The 24084-nt window shown below is 39.5% G+C and overlaps 1 protein-coding gene across 2 annotated transcripts in view; it reads left to right on the top strand.

Annotated features, from left to right (window-relative positions):
- Positions 1 to 23683, top strand: part of rhpn1 (rhophilin, Rho GTPase binding protein 1) — a 31567-nt gene extending 7884 nt beyond the window's left edge. Inside the window, exons 2-15 of one of the 2 annotated variants that reach the window (XM_033998558.3) lie at positions 632 to 747; positions 5000 to 5128; positions 6617 to 6692; positions 7538 to 7615; positions 10371 to 10495; positions 11076 to 11242; positions 11885 to 12075; positions 12202 to 12358; positions 15398 to 15517; positions 15866 to 16060; positions 17255 to 17331; positions 17862 to 18008; positions 20619 to 20777; positions 21095 to 23683. In XM_033998558.3, coding sequence (XP_033854449.3) covers positions 632 to 747; positions 5000 to 5128; positions 6617 to 6692; positions 7538 to 7615; positions 10371 to 10495; positions 11076 to 11242; positions 11885 to 12075; positions 12202 to 12358; positions 15398 to 15517; positions 15866 to 16060; positions 17255 to 17331; positions 17862 to 18008; positions 20619 to 20777; positions 21095 to 21295 — 1938 coding nt within the window. In that variant the 3' untranslated portion in view covers positions 21296 to 23683. Of the gene's footprint in view, positions 1 to 631; positions 748 to 944; positions 1657 to 4999; positions 5129 to 6616; positions 6693 to 7537; positions 7616 to 10370; positions 10496 to 11075; positions 11243 to 11884; positions 12076 to 12201; positions 12359 to 15397; positions 15518 to 15865; positions 16061 to 17254; positions 17332 to 17861; positions 18009 to 20618; positions 20778 to 21094 lie in introns of those variants that run through there. The other variant, XM_059023033.1, reaches the window with a different exon arrangement.
- Positions 23684 to 24084: the final 401 nt, after the last annotated feature.

The following is a 24084-nucleotide window of genomic DNA, read 5'->3' as shown; positions in this document are numbered from 1 at the left end:
TTTTGTAGTGCTTTACAATCAGAAACTTTCACATTTCTTCACAAATGACTTTTGTGGTGGGCGCAGGCTTATGAGCAGTGCTGTATTTAAGTGGATTAAGACAATCCCATTGCAATGTTATACTGATTTTAGTTTGATATCACAGTCACTAATCGTTGTTGCCACTTTTATTAATCCGGTTCAGTTAGTAAATAAAAAGATTGCTATCGCATAATAAAACACATGTTAACACAGACAGGGGCCAGTCATCCACAACTATTAATAGTGCTGAATTTAGAATAAACTTCATAAATTAAATGACAAACGTGTTGACTTGACTACTTCTAGTTGAAACGTTTGTCATAGGCATTTTTTAGATTTTTCTTAGTATTTTGAAAAAAAGAATGACTAATCCAATTGTGGTGAAATTCAGTAGGGACATTTGTTATAAAAAAAAAAAAAAACTTTGCCAGCTATTTTTATCTTTTTTTTTGTAAAATCTAGGCGTGTCCTGTTTCCAATAATATAACTGCCTTTTTCTGGGCGTTTAATGGGTCTGTAACTCGCACACCTATCATCAAACAAAACCTTTGTCGGCTAATTTTGTATATGTCTGTGTGTGTTGCTGATGTTCTCTCTGCTCTGTCTGCAGGGATGTGACCCGTTGGCTCAAACCCAGCGCAGTAAACTGCAGCATCGGCGATCCCGGATCAACCAGCAGATCAACAAGGAGATGAGGATGAGGGCCGGAGCAGAGAACCTCTTCCGGTGAGTAGGGGGAAGGGAATCTGCTGCCCCAGTCCAAAGCTTACACTTTTACATTTTTTTAAAATTTGTTTTAAAAAATTTTTTCTTTCAATTCTAAATTTGCCTACTTATCAACCTGGATGTTTAATGTTCACAGCATTGATCTACAGTTTAGAGAGAAATGAGTTTGAACTAGGGGTGGGCACCAATATCGATATTTTGATATCGTTCAATATCGATAATAATTTCCATATCGTGGGATAAAAATTAAAAAAAATCACGTACGCTCGCAGACATACTTTTTATTGCTAATACTGCTAAAAATACCTTACCAGAAACTATATCCTGTTTTCAAAAAGTGCGCGCATCAACTAATTGAGACAGAACCGTCTTTTTTTAAAGAGATACACACCTAAAAACAAACACAAAAAAACATAATAAAAAGGAAAATCTGCTTAAATAATTTGATATACAGTATATGTATCTTTTTTTCTATTCTATTCAGAACATGCTTGCAAGGTACCAAATGCTATTTGCATGCTGCATTAAGCACTATTGGGATTATTGTGAAATATGCGCAGGCGTCAGTGTGGTTCATTGCATTTTTTCCATGCGATTACTTACACTGTTATTAATGTATTTTTAAAATGTGAACTTTCGGTATTATAAATGAGATGTACTTTTAAAACATCAAAACACATCTCAAAATAATGCAACATTCAGCATGACACCGTACTTAATACTTTTAGATGTGTCGTGCATTTATACGCAGAGAAGATTAAATTACTTCCGGATTGGCTATCCTGCGCGGTGAAGTATAGAAATATTTCAGTTTTGAGGTGGCTGATGATGGCATGGAATAGTAAAACAATATAACAAGACTTTGTTTTTCTCCTTGGATATTGTGAAGCAAAGCACCACTAAGTTAAAGTAAGTTATTGTTTTTCTTATGTAAATATCTGTTAACGTATATATGTTTCATATTGCTTTTGTGTTAATCTATTTTTCTGTGTTTTGGAAGACCGATCTTATCTATCGAAATACGTGCACGATATCGATATACAATTTTCATATCGATGCCCACCCCTAGTTTGAACCATTCCTAGTTTTGAGTAGCACAGTTGTTAGAGCCAGGCTGCAATGTGGAAAGTAGTAGGTTTCAGTAGAGCAATGGTTATAGAAAGCACTGGACTGCAGTGTGGAAGGCCGTGGGTTTGAGGAGCTCAGTGCTTAAAGTGCTGGGCTGCAGAGGGTTTCAAGAGCTGTGAAATTACTGTGCTGGGCTGAAGCTTATGGTACTGTGTGAGATTTACCTTTCCTTTCCTACTTCATCTGAACATGGTTTTCTCTATAAAAGAATGTCATGGTAAGGGGAATGATAACCTCTGCATTCAAAGCTGACTGTCAGGTATCCTTGAAAGTGACGAATGTGGGTTTTCAAAGTCCTTTTATTTAACATTGAAAGTTGTCTGGTAATTGTTTGCCGATCAGTTTTACACATTGATGTTATGGTCCCATCTGCTGCTATAAAGATTACACGAAAGTGCAAATGGAAGCATTCATCAGAACAGGGCTGGCAGGGTCTCTGTGTAAACATGCTGAGATAAACGGCCTCCTCCCTGACTCTGATTTACACACTGCCAGCCTCCGGCTGGAAAAATGGCCTCTCCCCCTCCCTCACCTCTCTGCAATTAAAGAACAACACACGAAAGAGCCTCTCTGTTACAACAAGAGCAGAAAATCAGACGGGTCAGCAGAGGCTCTGTTTGTCTTTCATCTTGAGTGCCTGGATCCCAGTGGTCTGCTCTGTCTGAATTTCCAGCATCTTAATTAGGCAGGGACTTCCTTTGTGTGTTTTTTAATTAAGGTCAGTTTTGACTTCACTCCCCTTCCTTTTGGTGGATGCGATGTAATAAATTAGGTTTTTAAAATTTCCTATACTTAGTCAGGAGCTTCAAATATCTTTTTGTTTCTTTTATTTATGGTTTTATTTTGGGTTCTGTATGTATTGAATTTAGAGAGAAGTGATAATTCCATACACTAGGTTTATCCAGAACCACTGCACTGGTAAACACATGGGCGTCTCGTCTTTTAACTTGGTGCTCTAGCACATTCAATTTTAAATTTCAAGTTTGTTGCTTGAACTTTTTGCTACAAATAGGTTTAATTCACATGAGCTTGACTTAAAATAAATACTTATTAGAAACAAGGCATGTTGGAGGAATTAATTCAAGAGAAACAAGTTGGGTACCAAAAAATGGAGTGATACTGTAGCTTAAACTTTGTTTAAACTGTTGAAATATATTTCCCCCAGAGGACAGCATGCACTGTGTAAGTCGTCTCGTTTTCCATGCACAAAGAGGTTTCAGGTAGGCCAACCTTAATCAATCCCAGATAAATCTAAAGCATGGACCACTTTCTGAAGACTAGACAGGACGTGAGCTTTGCTACTGTGTAGGAAACACCTTGCCTTCCAGAAAATGTGTTACACCTGCACATTCTGGGTCTTCAGGGTCAAAGCATCTTAATGGCTGTGAAGCAGTTGACTGGCTAATGATAGGAAAAAAGTTCCTGAAAGGGTGGGGCAATTTCACTCTCCAGGTGAAAAGACCAAGCAAGTGCTAGCCCTGCAAAATGTTATCTTTTTTTAAACTAGTGTACTTTAGTACCAGATGTCATTTTAAAATGAAAAAAAAGTGAAGCGAGTGCTTCAGAAGTTTTACAGGTGCTGTGCACTACAGTGTATACTGTAGGTGCTTCAACATCAGTTTGTCAGCAGATTTGCCTAGTTCGATGTTGGCTAGTTTCATCACCTTATCAGTTTTTCGATCTGGGAGAGAGCTATTGTACAAAAGCATCAGGGACACAAAGCAGCGTTCTTGATGTGACTCTGTCATTAGTCAACCAGCGGGCTGAGCTCTGTTTCATTTATTGTAATGCAAAGGATGCTGTTTGAACACATTTACGCTGGGGAATTTCAGGAATTCCTTTACTATTCCAGCACTGAGCTTTGATTAACTTGTGACAGACAAAGAGGGCAAAGAGATATTGTCCCTTAAAGTTCCATTGTAAAAGCAAATGGAAGTATAACAAAGCATAGTGAAAGCACGGTAACGCATAGATAAGCATTGTAAAGCATATTTAAACAAAAACCAAAAAAAAAAAAAGGTAATACAATGGTAACCTTTATAAGGTTGAGTGAAATAATGAAATGGTTAATGTGAAGGTAGGTGCAGACTCGGTTTTGAACATTGAGCTCGAGCCTACCCTGTATTAACCACATCTCTTATACTCTCTTTCATTATGTCTCTTTTGTTGTCCTAGGGCTTTAGGGTAGGATTCATTGTGGTCTTGAAGCCTTGGAAAGGGAATAGTTCTTCATTTTACCCCAAAACATTTTTCCACAATGGTGACTACCAAGAACGATACCACAGTCATTTTACATGGTAGTAAATTGATAATATTTGGAGTACCACTGCTCATGTGGGACAGCTTTTTAATTAAAAATGTTTGCACATATTTAGAGAGGAGTCGGCTGTTTTCATTTAGTCAGTAAGCAGCCTGAGTAGGGAAAAAACTGGGTGATAAAAGCCCCACCCTGAGCTGTTCTACATTCCCCAAAATAGACACCATTCTTGTGTACAACTGCACTTGTGAGATGAATTGATCATCCAAATATTTTGCATGTATTTCAAGAGGAAATGATTAGCTTTCATTCTGTTTAGATAGCCAGTGTGATTTATACAGTATAGTAATGTAATTAGGCTGGCTGTATAACCTGAAATGAATTTCTCTGTTATTTGGGACTAGGAATGTAGTGCTAATTAACAATACTAAAATAATAATGGCAGTCCTGCTGTCTTTCAGGCAATGGAACAGCATATCTCAGATACTTGTTACTTCTTTAATAAGCAGGAATTTTCCTTTGACACAGTAGCCAGCTATTTGCTGAGTTCTAAAAAAGTAGGACAAATCTAAGGACATTTATTAGAAAAAATATTTGTTTCAGTAGCAGTGCTAACTATGAAGAATATGTGATGTTTGATTTTCTAAAATCCCATATCGAACAATCTCTTGGTAAATGTGTGTGTGATTAAATAGGCCGATGGCGCTCTGTAACCTTTTTTTTACCTTGCTTTCACTGTGCTTTACTATACTTTGCTATACTTTTACTATGGGCAAATGTTTTTTATGGGAGTAGTAGAAGTCATAGCAGCTTTGACAATGGCTTTCATATTAGTTTTTGTCCAGTTTAAGTTTTTGTGTCTTGCAGCGCCACCACCAACCACAAGGTGAAGGAAAATGTGGCTTTGGAGCTGAGCTTCGTCAACTCTAACCTCCAGCTGCTGAAAGAGGAGCTAGAGGAGCTCAACAGCTCCATGGAGGTCTACCAGAATGACAGGCAAGTAGTGCACACCTAGTCAGCGAGCTGGAAAAAACGAAATATGACATGGAAAAGAGTTTGGCACCTCTACCCAGCATGTTTTAACTAAAAGACTCTATACAGAAGATTGCACAACCTTTTTTATTTATTATTTTTTTTATTTTTTTTTATTTATTTATTTTTTCTTCTTTTCTGAATTACGAATGCTAATATTTCCAGGATCTTTGTCTAGATTTTATTAAAATTAAAAACAAAAAAAAATCATAGAGAAAAGGGAGGGTTTGGTGGGAGATAGAGGGGTGTGTGGAGTTCTATGTGAAAAACCATATCACAGGCAATGTTTATATTCAAACCTAACAAATAAATTAACCAAACCTACTATATTTCTAACAAAGAAATTTACTTGAAAAGTGAGGAACTGAATTAAGGTATTTGATTTATTAGTTACTTTGACTCATGATTTGCTATATACCTGATGAGGACACAATGCAGTGCCTATTATTATTATTGTTATTATTGTTATTATTGTTATTATTGTTATTATTAGTATTATTATTAGTATTATTAGTATTTTAAGATTCCATATTATGAATATACGATTCTGTTTAGTTTTCTAAAAATTTAATTTTTAGGATTAAACTCCTTTTAACCTTTTTAAACTAGGCATTTATGTAACCAATCAGAAAAGCCATCTGGGGAAGCCCAACTCCATTACAGTTCTGTTACTTTGTGACGCAATATTATTGTGGATGAGACTACATGTATGCAACATTTGTCTATAAAAGACTTAAACATTGAAACCTTACACTGCACTCCTCCTACTGTATAAACACTACAGCTGACCAGTATAGTTGACCTGCATAGGTTTGACAATGGCTAAACGTTGAACACTGGGAAAAAATGTTTAAAAGTTTGTTTAAACTACAGTATTAACACGCCTAGTATCACCCTTCTCCCTGCACTACATATGGTACCTAGTTAAAGCAAGAACCATCTGCCCTTTTTACAAAAGCAGAATATGAGAATCTTCAAACAGGTTTTTATTGCTTTAAAGAAAAAAAAATACAGGACTTCAAGTACTGAAAGCTCCTGCTATAAAGAACACATCTGTCTCTATTTCACCTTTCCAATTGGTTATTTCACTGTTAGGCCTTGTTGACAGTTAATTGTAAAAGTCCTATATTTTTTCTGTGTAAAGGACATTCACTGTTTCAAGTAGCGAAAACAAAATGAGCCCTGTACTGTAAACTACTGGTTTCTCTGTTTGTCCCAGCACTAATTGTTCATGCTCTGAATAGTTTCTTGGCAGTTTTATTCAGTATTGTATTCCTTAACTAAAAAGAACATAGTGTCACACTTTTAAAACAATGACCTTTATTTTTATTGTTACGTGTTTAGAGAAAAGGGGATGTATTACAGCATCTCTGTGTTTTTGCTGTGTCTCTGATCCCGTCTCTCCTTCACTTGTGTCAGTTGGGGGCTGACGCTGTCTCTTTCTTGTTGCAGCGAATCGATCAACGTGCCCATGATCCCTCTGGGGCTGAAAGAGACGAAGGAAGTGGATTTGAGTGTTTCACTGAAGGCAAGGAGATAATCTGGGGGTGGGCGGATAAAGTGGACACTCCTACAGGGTCATTTTGTAGCTTTTTTTCTAAACTGAGAAGTTGGTGGTATCAAGCTAGAAGTAAACGGATAACTTAAAGGATATTTTACTGCTGGTTTCACAGACCCCCAATTGACACTAATCGCGGAGTGTTGGCAGTCATTCTTATCTTATTGCAATTACACAAATACTGTGTGAAGGTGCTTTGCGTTCAGGTGAGTTCAGGTTTTTCAGTTCTAGTTGCCTGCCATAGAAATAGGCTAGATCAGCTAAAATGCATTTATAATTGTAAGCAGGAGCACCATCTAGCACACAGCAGTGTATTGCTAGCAAAACTAAAGGAACTTTGTTTTCCAAGGTGGAAGATCACTAGACGGTGAAGACTGTTACTTCTGTAAAGACATTTTGGCTGATCTAGCCTAAGTTACTTATATCAAAGCATATTAATCTTATTGAAACACAGTATTTGAATACTTGCCATTCCTGGCACTCGGAATGATGGCACACCTCGTAAAGAGTTAAAATTACTTCAAGGTATTTTGCGTTTTTTATCTTAAAAAAAAAAAAAAAAAAAAAAAAGGTGACAGATACATTTTGGGGCAAATTAAACCAATCTATTCAGAAATACAGTAGAACAACATTTGAATGACCCTGTGTATTATGTACTTGTCTAAATGTACAAAACAAATCTAAAACATTTAAACCTTACAAGACAAAACAAATTTAAAACATTTGCATTTTTCAGTGCGACTACTTCTGTTTAGTGTTCTTTTAATATCTATTGAAGGTACAGACTGCCTGTTTTTTTTTTTTTGTGTTTTCAGGACTTTATATGTGAGCACTACGGAGAAGACAGTTCTCTATACGAGAAGGAGATTGTGGAGCTGATGGAACTCCGGCAGGTTAGTGAGTCCAGAGTCACAGGAAGCCGTTAAATCAAGGGTGGGGCCTGTGAGAGGCTCCCCAGGTAAAGGCACCGCTGTGTGGTGTGCAGGGGGAGTCATACCGTCAGGGGGCGCAGGTTCCTGTCTATGAAGTTATTTTTCTGGAGATTCCACAGGGAGTGTTGGTTGTGGTGCTCGGTTAGGAAGGCAAAATCAGAATGGACTATTTCTCCTCTACAGCAACTCCTACTTGCCAGGCTATTACTTGGAAATATTATTATTTGTTTATTTAGCAGACGACTTTACCCAAGGCTTACAGACTTACAGAGACTAGTGTGTGTGAACTATGCATCAGCTGCAGAGTCACTTACAATTACGTCTCGCCCGGTGTTATTATTGCCAAATAGTTTAGTCTTGATTTTTATTTATTGTACTGAAACTGTTAGTTGTGTTTCTGATGATGGTAAAATAGAAAGATGTGCCCCACGGCTACCTCTCTTCCTGTAGACAGCCGGTTTGTCCATAGAGATGGTAAGGGGGGCTTGTTGAAGAGTAAGTACTGGGGTTCAGAAAAATATAGTGTTACACATCCCCATGTGTTGCTACAACTATTTAAATAATGTACCCGTAATTTATTTTAATTGTTAACATCTTGACAACTTTTTACATACACTTATAACTTTAAAGTCTGTTTGGAAATGGCCACTGTAGTGCACTGGGGTTTGAGATCTGTCCTCTAAATCACTGCAAGTGCTGTGACTTTTCTGTTCCGTACCACATCATGGATTGTTATTGCTGTGTTACCTGTTTGACAATGCGGGCAATAATCTTTACACTGAGTGTACTAGAGTGGACATTTTGAAAAGAGCTTTGAAACGGTTATAAGTGTAAAAAATTAATGAAAAGAGAAATTACAGGTACGTTATTTAAACCTTTGTAGCAATACGTGAGGATGTGTAACATTATTTTTTGAAACCCCGCTACTTACTCTTAAGTACCATCTAATTAAACTGGACGTCAGAAAGTGACTTTAATTCAGTCGCACCCTCTACTGTGGGAGAACAGTGGCATGGCTATGCTATCTATTTACCATAGTCTACTATTGTTTTGTATTATATAATATAATATATATATATATTTTTTTGATAGGCTGTACCATACCTCACTATGCTTTTACACCTTGCTATGCTTCTACTAAGGGAAACTTTTATAAGTATAGGCGTGGCTTACAACACAATGCTGCCAAACCACTTGTGTGAACCAGAAACTGCACCAGCAAGCTGCTGTTAACTTCAATACCAAGAGCTAGAACAAGGGAAGCCCTTTGTTTCTGAGAACTTGCAATGCAGCTCCTCAATGACACAGAAGGCAGATTAACAGAATAAACCCTTCTGGCTGAGTTGGCTCCAGCACTTTTTAAAAAGTATTGACATAATTTCTGACCAACTAACTAATCCAGTGCACTCAGTTAGCATCATCAACACCTGCCCATTAGCAGTGATGTCATCTTTTGAATCAGAAATCTAAGTCTTGGTAACCTGGAGCCTTTGCTTTTTTTTTTTTTTGCCTGTAACTCAGGTCTTTTGATTTATTTTATTTAGTTGGTTGAGTCGCTGAAGGCTAACATCCGATATGTAATTGACTCATATCAACAGTATTCTGAAGTAGTTCCTTTGTATGAGCGCTGTAGGTTTCCCTGTCTCAGTCTTCTCTTTCTGCCAGCTTGAGGGAATATTTCTCTTCAGTGTCTGTATTTTGTAGAGGATGAATAGTCTCTGATTCAATCTTTCCACTATCGCACTGGTTACAAAGTCGATCCTTTCAGGACTTCCAGTTTAATTTGTGTCAGCCAGTTTCAATTAGCAGTGTGTGTGGTCACTAATTCTGGGTTTGGTTAGGATCTGCCTGCGCTTTGGGGTTTTTAATTATGGTGTGGTAATTGGCGAAAGTGAATTTCCTGTTCAGGGAACTGTAACAACCTAATTTGTTTTGTGTTTAATTTGTTCTTCCCAGTATGAATTTTACTGGTTCACCAAGACAGAGCCCAGTGTTTCTGAGCAGTGTATTTCCTCTCTGTCTATCTACTTTGTATTCATTCATTAATAGATGGATTGTTTTTTGACACCTTATCCTAATGTTTGGTAAAGTAGATACCCCTCTATTTCCCTTAATCATCAGAAATAATGTATGGATTTATTGAGCCTCTTATTCTGAGTGACATAGTGTGTAGTCAGATTTTGAAGTTGTAGCCTAGTTACAGTAGCAATGTAATTGGCTCAATAATGTCTCTACACTACACCTGTGTCATTGTAGCAGCATCGCATCACAAGCTGCTTCATCAAGCTTTGAATTCAGAGCTCCCCACAGCAACGGCAATGTTTTAATTCATTAAACAAAAACAAATTCCTTAATGAAATCTGTTTAATGAGTATATGTTTAGTTACACGTGACGCACCTGCACTTGTTACCTATATACTGTGGCTAATCAAGCTCGTAGTAAAACCTGGAATGAGTCAGACTGCTTCTGTATGTAATAGGAGTTCTATTTCCATCCCTGGATAAACAGAAAACATGTTTCTTTGTGGGTAACTCAGTGTTTGCCTCCCCTCACTCATTGATTATTTTTGTGTTACTTAAAACCACTGTGTATCCTGTCTGTACATCTGCTCCTTCATTCCCTGTCTGTCCACTGTAAAGGGAAGGATACTGGCATCTAGACTAAGCGTCAGTCTAAGTAGAAAAAAAGCTTTGCTATTTCTTTGTCTCTCTGCAGGCGATGCGTACTCCAAGCCGCAATGAGGCTGGTCTGGAGCTGCTGATGGAATATTACAACCAGCTCTACTTCCTTGATAACAGATTCTTCCCTCCCAACAAGAACCTGGGCGTTTACTTCCACTGGTAATGTCACAGCACTGGATAGCTGGGCTCACACAGTCCATACAAGGATTGGCATAGCAGTTTAGTCCATTCCTAGTTTTACTGTGAGTTTTTAATAAGACACACCTGTGCTTGTTGCCTAGACACAGTGGCTACTCAAGCTCATATTAAAACCTGGAATGGGTGACACTGCTGTGCAGTAGGAGTCCTATTTCCAGCCCTGTGGTACCCTTCACTCTGTGGTCTTGTCTAATATTTAAAGAGACACCTAGGGCTCCTATTCAGTTGGTTTTTATTTTTTCAGAAATTAATTTAAAAAAAAAACAAAAAAAAAACAAACTACCTTTTGTCAAGGTAGCGACTGTTATCGTCAAAATAAACACTTTTTTTTTTTTTTTTTTCCTACAGATTAGTTCTCCATGATGACTTTTTTGATTGGTCACAAACATTCCCTAAATATTTAAATATGTTTAATCCTAAAGGTTAAATATTTAAGAAATTAACCCGAGTCAGGAGACTATTAAAATCCTGATGTCTTTCAGCACTTCACTGATATGAGATTCTCACGCTTGTGTGTTTGTGTGTGTGTGTATGCGCACAGGTATGACTCTCTGACTGGCGTTCCCTCGTGCCAGCGCGCCTTGGCGTTTGAGAAGGGCAGTGTGCTGTTCAATATAGGGGCGCTCTACACCCAGATAGGGGCGCGGCAGGACCGCTCCACCACGCCGGGCATTGAGAACGCCATTGATGCATTCCAGAAGGCTGCAGGTATGGAGGGTAACCAGTCTGCTACAGGAATACATGGTATATTGACTTGTTAATGCTGTCTTGCTGTAAAAATAAGTTTATATGTACAGCTGATCCTCTTATGGTATAAGAGCACTGCGAAGCTGAAACAAGACATCTTATACCATAAGAGGCAAGGTCAGCTGTATGTATTAACTTTTTATAAGTCTTGTTTTAGTTAAAAGAATAGAACACATTCCATTTTTTATAATAGTTGTCAGTTGGTGGAATACTGTGCACGAGATGACACTTATGGCAAAATAAGGTGGTGCTGGAATGTTCTGAAATGTTGCTATTTGGTCGTCTGAGTGGCTACATGATTTATAATTCATTTTCCTCCACTCTTTTATTGATGTTTTTAATTAAAGTGGTTGTAGCTACACATTATTTCTTAAATCTTGCCTGTTGTGCAGTTCTGTTTGCTGTGCAGGTTTACCATAACATGTGCTTCTTTCAAAACTGCACGTTTACTAGTGAATGGATGTGCATGGCATACAAAATTGATGGGATTATTTTGTGCGGGCAACAATCACATTCACTCTTGACCTAATATAGATACTGTGTTTAAAAAAAAGAAAAATTCCCGTAAAATGCACAGTTTGAAACATTGCTTTCTTCACGCAGGTGCCTTCAACTACCTGAAGGAGAACTTCTCGAACGCGCCCAGCCTGGACATGAGTGTGCCCTCCCTGAACATGCTGGTGCGGCTGATGATCGCCCAGGTGCAGGAGTGCATCTTTGAGAAGGTGCTGCTGCAGCTACAGGGGGTCTGCCACTTTTCTGCTCACCTCCAGGTGGCGCAGGAAGCTGCCAGGGTGAGCTTGACTGCACTCCTCACTAGGGGTGTGACGATGCACTAATAGAGCGATACAGATCACTGTATGCATCCTGATTGTCTGTATACGAGCTCATTCTTTCACTGTTCCTCTTTCTCTGTGCAGGTGGCCGATGTGTATTCTCTGGTGTACCAGACCATGACTCAGCCGCCAGTGAAGGACTATGTTCCCTTCTCCTGGACAACCATGGTTCAGGTCAAATCAGAGCATTTCAAAGCCCTCTCGCACTACTACGCTGCTGTGGCTTTCTGTGACCATGACAGTAAGCTTTCTCATTATCCTATCCTGCTACAGTAGATGAGGCTTTATAGTGTGTTTGTGAACCTCCTTGTCTTTCTGTTGAAGCTTCAGTGGAATAGTGGGTTCTGCAGGAGAATAGCACCATCTAGTGTTCTGACTTGGTACAGTTGGTACAGTTACTTGTAATGAAATGAAAGGATTCTAATTTTTGCTCTAATGGACTGGGACAGAGAAAACAGATTACTAATATTGAACTAATACAGGAAAAAAACATAGATTTTTAAAACATTTTTTAATTTTCTAAAATATGAATGATGTAAATATGGAATTGTGTAACAAAAAAAAACATTAAATGTTCAACAAAAAAGGACGTTATTCAACAAACAAATATGCAGGGTGAAGTTAGTTTACCACATCTAATCACTTCTGCGATTAACTAAAAATCCTAACAATGCGTTATTTAACGCTCGTTAATCGTAGTCCTCTGTTTTGATTACCAGTGAAAAGCACCAGATGTGCAGGAGTTTTGAATGGGTTTATTTATATGTGCACTTTAGTACAGTAGGCTACTTCTTAAAACAGTGTATGGTACTGCCTTCTGCCAGTTCTGTTGTCAATTCAACACTTGTCGTCTTTCTATTCCTTAAGGATTTTATCTTCAAGTATTGCTTATCCTTTTTGGACAGCTTTTTGGGTATTCCAGTCCTGGGTTTGTCAATTACAGATAGTTTCTCTGTTCTTGTTGATTTTATGTTTCGGATACCACACCTTCAAAATCAAGCTATTTCACATTTTATTGTTTTTAATTTTAATGTTTTTTCTTCTTTATGGAAGTCAAGGTTGTTATAATAGTAGAAAACAGTAGTAGAGGCTTTGAGTAAATTTTTGATGCTCATAATGCATCGGAGTAGAAAAATGCAACATGTCTAACACTTTTTTGCACAGCAGTGTGTGTGTGGAAAATATAGCATAATTTAATGCTGTACAGAATAAGTGATAATTACAGTATAATTAGTGTTCCGCATAATTCCCGGGTATTGTTTTTGCGTTATTTTACAAATATTAAAATAGGGATAACGTCTGCAAAAAAATGTTTTGTAATTAAAACCTTGGGAAAAATTCTCCATATACACACTTTTTTACACGTGGAATATGATGCATAGCCGTTCAAGTTTCTGATTTAAGTTTAATGTCCCTAGGATGTATGATGAAAAATCTGTCGAGGCCACATTTTACCAAGTTAGCTGGTACTTTGCAAACGTTTGGGCAATTGCTGTGCTGACGGAAATAGTAAGGTATGAACATGACATCAGCACAAAAACAAGCCAGGTTTATTCCCCTTGAAATCATAAAAAGAAAATTGACAGAACTGGACGGTCCAAAGCATCGGGGGGCGTGTCAAAAATTACACTGGACATTTCCATCAATGAGTTCCATAAGTTTACCAACTAAAGCATCATCATTTTCTGTCAGATATTTATGATTTAAGATTGTTGGCGTTAGGCAGTATTTTAGCTGATGGACACAAAGTCACCAATACAGACCTCTCTGCAATAAACAGTGGCTGTCCAGCAAAGCACAGCTCTGACAAACTTATTAACAGTTGTTCTGCACTCTCTTTTATTAAAGCGTGTGTAAAAGCTGCAAAAATGGATTGCTTGTTTCTCAGTTCACTTGCTTTCAGTATGTTCTTTTATTGTGTCAGCACGAACATGTAGCAGTATTTGCAACGCTATGCATGCACTGCATCATCTGGCCCACTTCTGCTATTTGGCTTTTTATATACTTAGAAACATTTAGCTGCTTTTGAATGTTCATAAACTGATTTTACATTTTTTCCCCATTCTTCATCCACTCAAGTATTGTATTTTTGAGTAAGTATTTCAATTTCGTTTTTGATCAAGCTGGTTACTTGTGCCCAGCACTTGAATCAGGTGATAATGTGTTTGTGAACAAAGAACCACGTTTTGAACGTTATTTGATCCTCTGAAGCCTAAACGTACCTACTGTATACTAGGATGCAATGTAAGACTGATTTATTTCAATGCGAGTCAAAATAAAAATGCATTTTAATCAAAATATTATGTATTTCCTAGAAAATAGTACTGGGAAAAATATTGCATAGTAGACAAAAATCAGGTATATGACAGTGAAAACAGAGGTTCAGTTTTTTAAAAAGTAATGTTTTGGTAAAATTTGGTATAAACAGGAAATGAGGAACACCAAGTATAATGTACAAAATGCAAAAGGTTCTATAGACACCTGCAGATAAATACAGTCTGACTCCTCAAAGGCCAGCTCATCCTTAAGAATTGCAGTGGTGATAATCTTCCGGAGATTTATTTTTGTCTACAAAGTCAAAAAAAATTATAAAAGCTTTTTCTTCTTGTCTTAACTTTGTACCTGTGCCTGTGCTGACAATCAGTCAGGTTTGCATTTCACCAGCATTTGAAAGTGATGTGGTTATCGGTGTGTGAAGCCGTAAAACACTTTCATCCCACAGCTTTCTTAAGCTGTAGAACGCATGATGGATTTTGTAAATTTCATGATTTAAACTTTAACATATTGGGAATTTTCGTAACTAACTAGAAGCATGTTTTAGTTGAGAACATTTTGCTGCAAACTGTGCTTGAACTCAAGCTTTTTTTTAAAAAGAAGTTTCAAGGGTGTGATGAAAAACACACAACTTAATTTAAGAATTAGAAATCCAATACCATGATGTGTGAGTGAGAATAATTTCATCGTGTTTTCTGTATTTATTCTACCTATAACATCCCTGGTTCGTGCTGCTCCTTCCCTTATAAAAGTTTACCACAGTAAATTTGAACGGTAGTTTTGCAGTTTTCAGCTGCGATGTTATGCGTTTACCATGGTTTGCTTTGTTCTTTTCATATGGTTTACATTACCTCTAGAATTTTACAGTGTTTATTTATGTTCTACTATCCCCTCTGTGGGTTTACACTGATTGTCTATGCATTACCGTGCTTTCAATATGCTTTTATTATACTTTGCTATGCTTCTACTATGAGGAAACTTTTGTAAGGGTCTGTCTGTTCTGCAGTGCTGCTTGTGGATGATGAAGAGGAGAGTGAGAAGTTGCTGATCCAGTTTCATGTCAGTGTTCTGGAGGGGCCTGCACTCAGCACAGTGCTGCGAGACCCAGAGGAGAGACGCAAACTTGGTACTGTACACCTTTTTATGGGGTAACCGAATCATTCCAGAAAATCTTACCTCGTATGCATTGCCATCTTTTCATAGGTCTCACATTTTCCTATATGAAACACGCACAAGTTATGGTGAATTCTATTTAATAGGGAGTTTATTTTAAGCTGTTAGTGAAGAAAATGCATTGATTGTTCCTTGCAGATACTTTAGTGATACAATTCTGATCAGCTTCAACCAGTTTGCATAAAGGAACTGAGTCGACAATGAAAACGTCAATCATAAGAAAAAACAAAAATGTAATCGACACCTGCTTCGACTAATTGAATAGACTGTGGGGTGAGTGAGTATTTCATTATCCCCCCAGGGAAGGCTCACTTAAAGAAAGCTGTCATGATGCACGAGGAGGCCATGCGGATCCACAGCCTGTGTAAGATCCTGCGCAAGATGGACATCCTGCAGGAGGTGCTGTCCTTCGCTCACAAGCGCTCGCTGGGCTGCTACTCCCAGATCGACCACGAAGACGACTTCTTCGAGACCGCCGAGGCGCCCCCTATTCGCCGTGAGTTAAAGGACGCCCTCAGTTACTGTAACTTTTACTGTAGGGTTATCTGTTTGTACTTGCACTTCCAGGGTCACCTCAGCAGTGTCTTCTGGGTCACACTGCTGGCTGAAAACATGTCCGTCAACAGGCGAAGCAGCTGGTTGGTTAATGACAGGAAAGGTCATGAAGGGGTGGGGACAATATGCTGATTTTGAATGTATTTGACATCAGCCTTGCAGAGGTGTTTACACTACGTAAAAAGTCTTATGTTTTTTAAACACAATCCGGATTGTATCTTTCTTCACAAATTGTTAATCACCTGCACTGGGAGCACCATCTTAATCTGTTGAAATGTAAAGCCTCTAATAAGATAATTTGTACATGAAAAGACTTGCACTTTAACTATAGAAGAGAGAGAATTTGTTGTGTTATGTAAAAATGTAGGGTCTGTCTCCCACTGTAATTTTGCACTTCAGTTGGCTAAATATAGGTCTCCAGATTTGCAGTTTTGAAAAACTCATGTTACACATGCATTTTCATTTTAAAACATGATATCAGGGACTACTTCGGTTAAAGAAAGTTCTTGGTTTCCAAGCCTTATTTCCAGGGTAGCTGTGGCATTTGCACTTCTTGGGTCATTTCACCTCAGCAGTGTCTTGTGAGCCATGTTACTGGCAGAAAGCAAGTCAGTCAATAGGGATAGCCGCTGCAGGTGAAATGACCAAGCAAGTGCAACGCTAACTGAAAGCATGGATTGCAGTCAGATTTCTTTAACCTATTGTAAACATAGGTTTACCGTTTTAATCAAAACGGGACATATGAGACCTATATATAAGGAACGAAAGTGTACAACAGGGGAGATTTATGGGTTTATTTTGTTAGCTACACTAGTCTAGTTGATTTAGTCGCTCGGTAGAATTAGAACTTTTACATGCAAATTTAAGTGTTCTAGAACACCCTTTCAGTGTTTACAAGAAACACATTACTTTACCTTAGCGGTATACCATGTTGTCCCTATGACAGCAATATATTTAACATACAGTGATCACGATTGTTTTTAGGTTTACAGTCACACATCGTGGATCATAAATCACCCGAGGAATACTTTTCTCAAGTTTTACTACATACAGTAGCTATGATACAGGCAACACTGGCTACAGCAGAGGTTAAACACATGCAGTATCTAAATGTTTTCTGTCCTCTCTCTTCCAGCTAAAACACAACAGAAGCCAGAACTCAAGACTACAAACTTCTCCAAAGTGAGGGTTACAGACATTTTCCACAGATTGGTGAGTCAGCTACTTGTAAGCTGCTTTGATGGGAGGAGGGAGAGGGGGAAGGGGAAGTGGAAGGGGAAGGGGATGGGGAGGAGGGGGAAGGGGATGGGGAGGAGGGGGAAGGGGAAGGGGAGGAGGGGGAAGGGGAAGAGGAAAGAGGAGGGAGAAGAGGGAGAGGGAGGGTAAGTCGCCCTGGATAAGGGCGTCTGCTAAAGAAATAAATAATAATTATAAATGGAAATTGACCCCAACTCTGGCATTACTATACCATACAATGCTTGCCTCTGCTTCACCTTGCTTTCACTGCAGTCTTTCACACATTGCTATTCTTGTACTGTAGGAAACTTTTTTTATAAGGGTTGGTTTACCATTATTTTTTATTTATTTATTTATTTATTTAAATATACCTCGCTGTGCATTACTATGCTTACCTCTGCTTTACCATGCTTTCACTGTGCTTTTACTATGGGAGACTGTTATAAGGGCGGTTGCTGATTGCTTGTGCTTCTGCTTGTGTCTCTGTCTCTGTGTATTGTGTCCAGGGTCCTCTCTCTGTGTTCTCAGCGAAGAGCAACTGGAGCCCCCAGCGCAGGGTGCACCTGGTGAGAGGGGAGGGGGGGTTCGGATTCACCCTGAGAGGAGACTCCCCCGTCCTGATCGCAGGGGTCATTCCAGAGGGCCGAGCAGCGGTGAGTGAGGCCCACAGACACCCTGTTAAACAGATTGACAGCAACCAGTCTGTGGGGCAGGAATAAAAAAAAAATTGGAGGAGCAATAATGTGCCGAATGGCCTCCCCTTGCTCATAGAATTATGTAGAGTGTAAATCCATATTAATCCAATATTCTGCATATGATCAGCCATATTCTGAATGAGTGTGCTGTATTTGCTAGGTCATATAAGTCCCTTCAGTATGTAACTATTATGTAGGGAATTCTAGAGAAGTGGCATAATCCATATCATAGGAAACTTTTATATATATATTGTAACCGGTTGGTATTAGTTACGTATTATTCGTAGGATAGCCAGAAGGTGTAGAACAGGGTGAACAGATGGACGCCACACAGGAAATGCAAAACTACAGTGATTTTTATTGTGCTGCTGCTCTTCCTGCGTTATCCACAACACAAACACAGAGTGACCCTGTAGTTTTGAGGGAGTGAATCATACAAACGTTTTTGAGTCTGACCCTCAGTCAAGTTCTCAACAAGTACTTTAGTTCAGGACTGGTCTCAGGTCCGTCGCTCACCGTCCACTTAGACCTCCTGGCGTGGAACTGCAAGGTGACACTTCAGCTTTCTAATGTGTACTCCCAACCATTATAATCCACAGTTACTTTAATCCTGCTTTGCGTAGTCTTCCTCAAGTCCCCTCTAGAGGCAGTGTACAGTCAGGCCACCCCTCCTACAGTGAGTAAGTTGGTTCAGCTCTGCCTCTCCTGGTTTATAGAGGTCCTGCACTGCAGGGTGGACACGACTGCCCCTCCTGGTACTTGGTGGAAGTGTCCTTCATATGCTACAGGACTTAAAGTTAAAAAGTATACCATCCAGGGACCAATCCTAGCAACTAATAAAACAGTACTTAAATAAAGCACATGGTGTTTTCCTTTCACTGCTCACCGTGTGCGCCAATATCTCTGCTCCTCTCAGCCTTTGTCCCCCGTGGCTCAGATTTAACACTCACTGACTTCTATGCATTGTAAATCCACTCCGTTGAGTTAAAACTATTAAACACGCTGTTACTTCAAGTCCCACAGTCTGTATAGGAACAGACGCGTACTTTCTGCGTGCACAAGCAGTGTAGTATTTTCCACCGACGTCCTCAGTGTTGTTAGTGCACCGAAGGAAACTTAACAGTCAGTCCCACATAGAATGCCAGTTCCCTCTACCACATTAACACAGACCGTCTGTTTGGTAACAGCGAATCAATAACAATGCAAACCCGGTTTACATACCCTTCCTTCAAGCAACTGTACTTCGTCCAGCTTGAAAGACGTTTCAATTGCTGGTTGTTTTTATAAATCTGACTTGCCTCTTTAGGTTAATAAAAGAAGACTTACAGCTTTTCCTTCTTCATAAACTGAACTGTGCTTCGTTGTTCAATTTAAATTTTCCACCGTACGCCGTCTCCAACTACTTCACTCCAATTTTAATACTGTAGACTTTCGCTGTCTCTACAATCAACACGGAACTCTCCACCGTTCCTACGACCCCCTCTCATTAGCTTCGCCAGTCAATTTAAACCTGCGTTCATTAGCCAGTATGCATTGACTGGTCACGCTAATGATTATGGGTTCTGTAGTTCACTCTATTGCTTACTTCTCTACAACGGGATTTTTAAAGACACAGCAACACATTCATCTCAATACATCCATGTATTCAGCGCTTTCGTTCTGGTACAACCGTTCTTTTTACTTAATTTACTTTATTGTACCCTCTGTGTACCTCATTCCTTCTACAATATATATATGTGTGTGTGTGTGTGTGTGTGTGTTAAGAGAAAGCAACAAGTGAAAACGTACGAAAAAAATGCAATGCGTGTGTCTTTTTAATGTTACTGTTGCGGCTTGCCATACTGATGGATAGTAAAGCATCATTATTACTACAGCCCCCACGCCTTGCATTTACTCATATGATCCGCATACTAGGAGAAACCAAAGTAACTGCATTTTATCAGAAAAACACAGTACTCGAGTATGTGCCTATTTGTCAATCAGTCTTTATTTTTATATAGTGCCTTTCACGATAGTTTGCTGCAAAGGGCAGAGGTGTCACCCTGTTTGAGAGACAGATATAATTGGGTGTCGTCGGCATAACAATGAAAATTAACTCCATGTCTACGAATAATGTTGCCCAAAGGTAGCATATACAAAGAAAACAGAAATGGGCCAAGAATCGAGCCCTGTGGGACCCCCCATGTAACCTTTGACAAAAAAGAAGTCTCCTTCTCAATTAACAAATTTGAAGCCTGTTTTGAGAGATAGAATTGAAACCAAGACAGGACACAACCTGACAATCCCACCATATTTTTAAGGCGATCAGTTAATACAGAATGATCAATAGTGTAGATTGCAGCAGTTCAATCTAGTATCAGATCCGAAGGTGAGCCCATGTCAGAGGGTAACAGCACATAATTTACCAATCGAAAAAAGTACTTTTATCAGAAAAACAGAGTACCCGAGTATGTGTCTATTTGTGTGATTATGCGTTACCCAAAATGCATATCCCACACACATCCCTGTGGCAGGATACAAGTGCACTGAATGTGATTGACACACTGTCTCTCTCTGGTGGTGCTGCAGGAGGCGGGCCTGCGCAAGGGGGATTACATCACTTCTGTGAACGGACAGGACTGTAAGTGGTGGAAGCACGCAGAGGTGGTGCAGCTCCTGAAGAGTGTCGCTGAGGAGGGGGTGGACATCGGTGTGATCACCATCCTCCTGCCAGAGCTGCAGAGCCAGGTGAGTAAGAGCACAGGGAGCACATCCTCAGAGCGGCGGCAGAGGGTGGAAATGAGTGAGAACAGTGACATGCACAGAGGGGTTATCTGACTGAAACTAGAGGACCAGACACAAGGGAGGAAGGAGAGGAGAGGGAGGAATGAAGGCAGGAGAGGAAGGTAGTACAGAAGAGAGGAGAGGAAGGTAGGTGAGAGAGAGGGGAGGAAAGGTAGAGAGGATGCTTACCTCTGCTTTTCAGTGTGCGTTTGTACTGCTATGCTTTTACTATGGGAAACCAGAGCCTAACCCTGCCTCCCTCTTTCTGCCCCTGTGAGCAGACGGACAGGAGGTCAGTGGTGCTATCTTCGAGTGGATTGATGAGCAGCGACAAGGAGAATGTGCGTAGGCTGGGCCAGAGCAACACCAGCCGCAGCACTGGCTCCCTGCTGACCTGGAACAAGAAGAACATCACTGCTGGGGGCAAGGGGAGCAGCAGCACATTCAGCCTGCCTTTCAAAGACACTGAGGCCATGTACTAAGGGTGGCCATGCGAGCCGTATAGAGAATGGACAGGGTTAGAAAGTCACACTACCCCTGCTGCACCCGGTACTGGATTTCCAAGATGTTAGGTATGTTCTTGAAATGACTAGCAATCAGACCCCCCTGCTGAACATAAACTGACCACAATTCTTATCACAGCTATTGGGGTGGAGTGGGGAGGGGGAGCTAATTATTTATATAATTGCTTGGATGTGATTGCACAAACTCCTGCTTCCTGATCATTTAAATTGAGTTGAGTTCTGAAACCCAAGACTGGGTGCAGCAGGGCTGGTGTGAATTTCTAACCCTGAGAACTGATCTGCTGTGCTGATATGCAATAGCCTGCTGTGGTCAATGCAGTGACCAGCTCTACAATACAGACAGTGCTGCAGCAACATGCAGGCACTCACTGTGGACTGTGACGTTGTTCAGTAAAGATCATATTGTACATTGGATTGTAGTGACCAAATCTGCATTTGATTGCTGATTGCTGTGTACTGGACCTCTGTTTGATTTCAGTGTAGACTCCTGTGTGTACTATAGTGACCAGACTTAAGTCTTCTCGACCGCCATAGAGTGTTGGTCATTTGAAACAGCAACCTACTCAGACTTTTTCTGGTTTGGAGCAACTTAAAGTTTGACTAACTTATTCTCATAATTTATAAACATTCCTGATACGAGGAAGGTAAGAATCAAAGTACCTTTAATTAGGTGATAAGGGCTGCATCAGTTTATAATTGGAAGTGTACTGTGACTCGAGACGCACTCTGACATAGATCTGCAGGATATATAGTGACTTTGGCCTATTCTGACAGACTGGTGAAGAAAACAGGTTATGCCATGGAAAGAGATCAGCGTTGAACAAATAATATGATCAGGAATCATAAACTCGAACTGTGACAGTAAGCAAAAAACCATAGCAATGACTGACTACCTTCACATGTAGCTCAAGAAGCTTTTTGATGGTAAAAACACAGCAATCTGCACAGTGTTACTACTGAAAGTTTCTAAAGATGACATTTCAGAGGATGTGTGGGGGATCCTATTGTGTTTGTAGTAAGAAAACAAACCTTTAACTGGAAGCTGGGGTCTTCTGTCCTGGAATACAAAAGAAGTGACCACTGTCTGCCTGCTGGGCAGATCTGTCTGTATGTTTTACAGACTGTATGATCAAACTCAGGCAAAGTTGTGATGTCCCATTGATGCAACTCTTTCTGGAGGACAATGGATAAGAGAATATGCAGGACCCAGTGGACTGCAGTATAGTATTTTCAGGAGGATTCAGCACTACAGTACCACACAATGGGCCGTTTTGCCGAGTTGTTGTGTGTTACCAAAAATATTTCAAATGCAGGCTTGTGCACCATAAAAAAACTAAACAAAAATATAAAAAAAGAATTTTCAGGATTCTGAATCGTTTCATACAAATTATAACATTAACCATTTTAATTTTTAATCCCACTTTAAATAAAGTAAAGCAAACTGCACTGTGGAAAAACCTTGGTACATTTTTAAATATTTTCTAAAGCAAATCGAGTCTGTGGCAAATGTGTTGCCATCTGTTTTTTACAACAAAAGGTGATACATTGCCAGAATCTTTTTGATGCGAGTACCTGGCATGTGCTTCAAACCCTTTTAGTTTCTGAAGAGACCATACCAGAGGTAGTGGATGCTGCTACCCCCCAACCCCAAGACTGTTAGGAGGGACAGAACCTCATTGTGATTCCAGGCTGATTTTTTTTTTGTTTTTTTTTTCCCCTTATGCAGCCATTGCATTACCACTGGACAACATTGTTCGCTCACAATGTGTTTCATGATTGACATACACGATGACTTTGTTCCAATTGGCCTGAATGCAGCTGTTGATTGGGGGCCACGGTACATCAAACGTTGTGACGCAGTAACATGCAAACTGATCCAACTCGAGTTTCCCCCAGTTCAGCTGGAAACAGGTGGCACATGGAAATGGTACATGGTACCAGTGATTTTACAGTTTGGTTTAGCAAGCTGGATACAGTGTTGTGCTGTGGTGATTTTAGTTCTGCTTATTAATTTGTCTTGTTATACAGGCTTCACAGATTTGCTCATCAGCCCAGGATATTTACGTAAACTGAGCACTGATTTTTATTGTAATAGTTTTTATTATTAATAATACTAAGTCTAAAGTTTCCATATGGTACATAGGAATGTAATTGAGGAACAATGAGTGGAACATTCCACAATGACTCACCTTTTCAGAAGGACTAATATTGCACTATTTCCAGACTTTAAAAAGATCACTCCCTTTTTGTATAAGGTACAGTGCCTTGCGAAAGTATTCGGCCCCCTTGAACTTTGCGACCTTTTGCCACATTTCAGGCTTCAAACATAAAGATATGAAACTAATTTTTTGTGAAGAATCAACAACAAGTGGGACACAATCATGAAGTGGAACGAAATTTATTGGATATTTCAAACTTTTTTAACAAATAAAAAACTGAAAAATTGGGCGTGCAAAATTATTCAGCCCCCTTAAGTTAATACTTTGTAGCGCCACCTTTTGCTGCGATTACAGCTGTAAGTCGCTTGGGGTATGTCTCTATCAGTTTTGCACATCGAGAGACTGAAATTTTTGCCCATTCCTCCTTGCAAAACAGCTCGAGCTCAGTGAGGTTGGATGGAGAGCATTTGTGAACAGCAGTTTTCAGTTCTTTCGACAGATTCTCGATTGGATTCAGGTCTGGACTTTGACTTGGCCATTCTAACACCTGGATATGTTTATTTGTGAACCATTCCATTGTAGATTTTG

The sequence above is a fragment of the Acipenser ruthenus genome, chromosome 4, assembly GCF_902713425.1.
Source record: "Acipenser ruthenus chromosome 4, fAciRut3.2 maternal haplotype, whole genome shotgun sequence".
Taxonomy (NCBI): Eukaryota; Metazoa; Chordata; class Actinopteri; order Acipenseriformes; family Acipenseridae; genus Acipenser; species Acipenser ruthenus.
The sequence above is the reverse complement of the archived record's forward strand: the minus strand, read 5'-3'. Positions and strand labels throughout refer to the sequence as shown.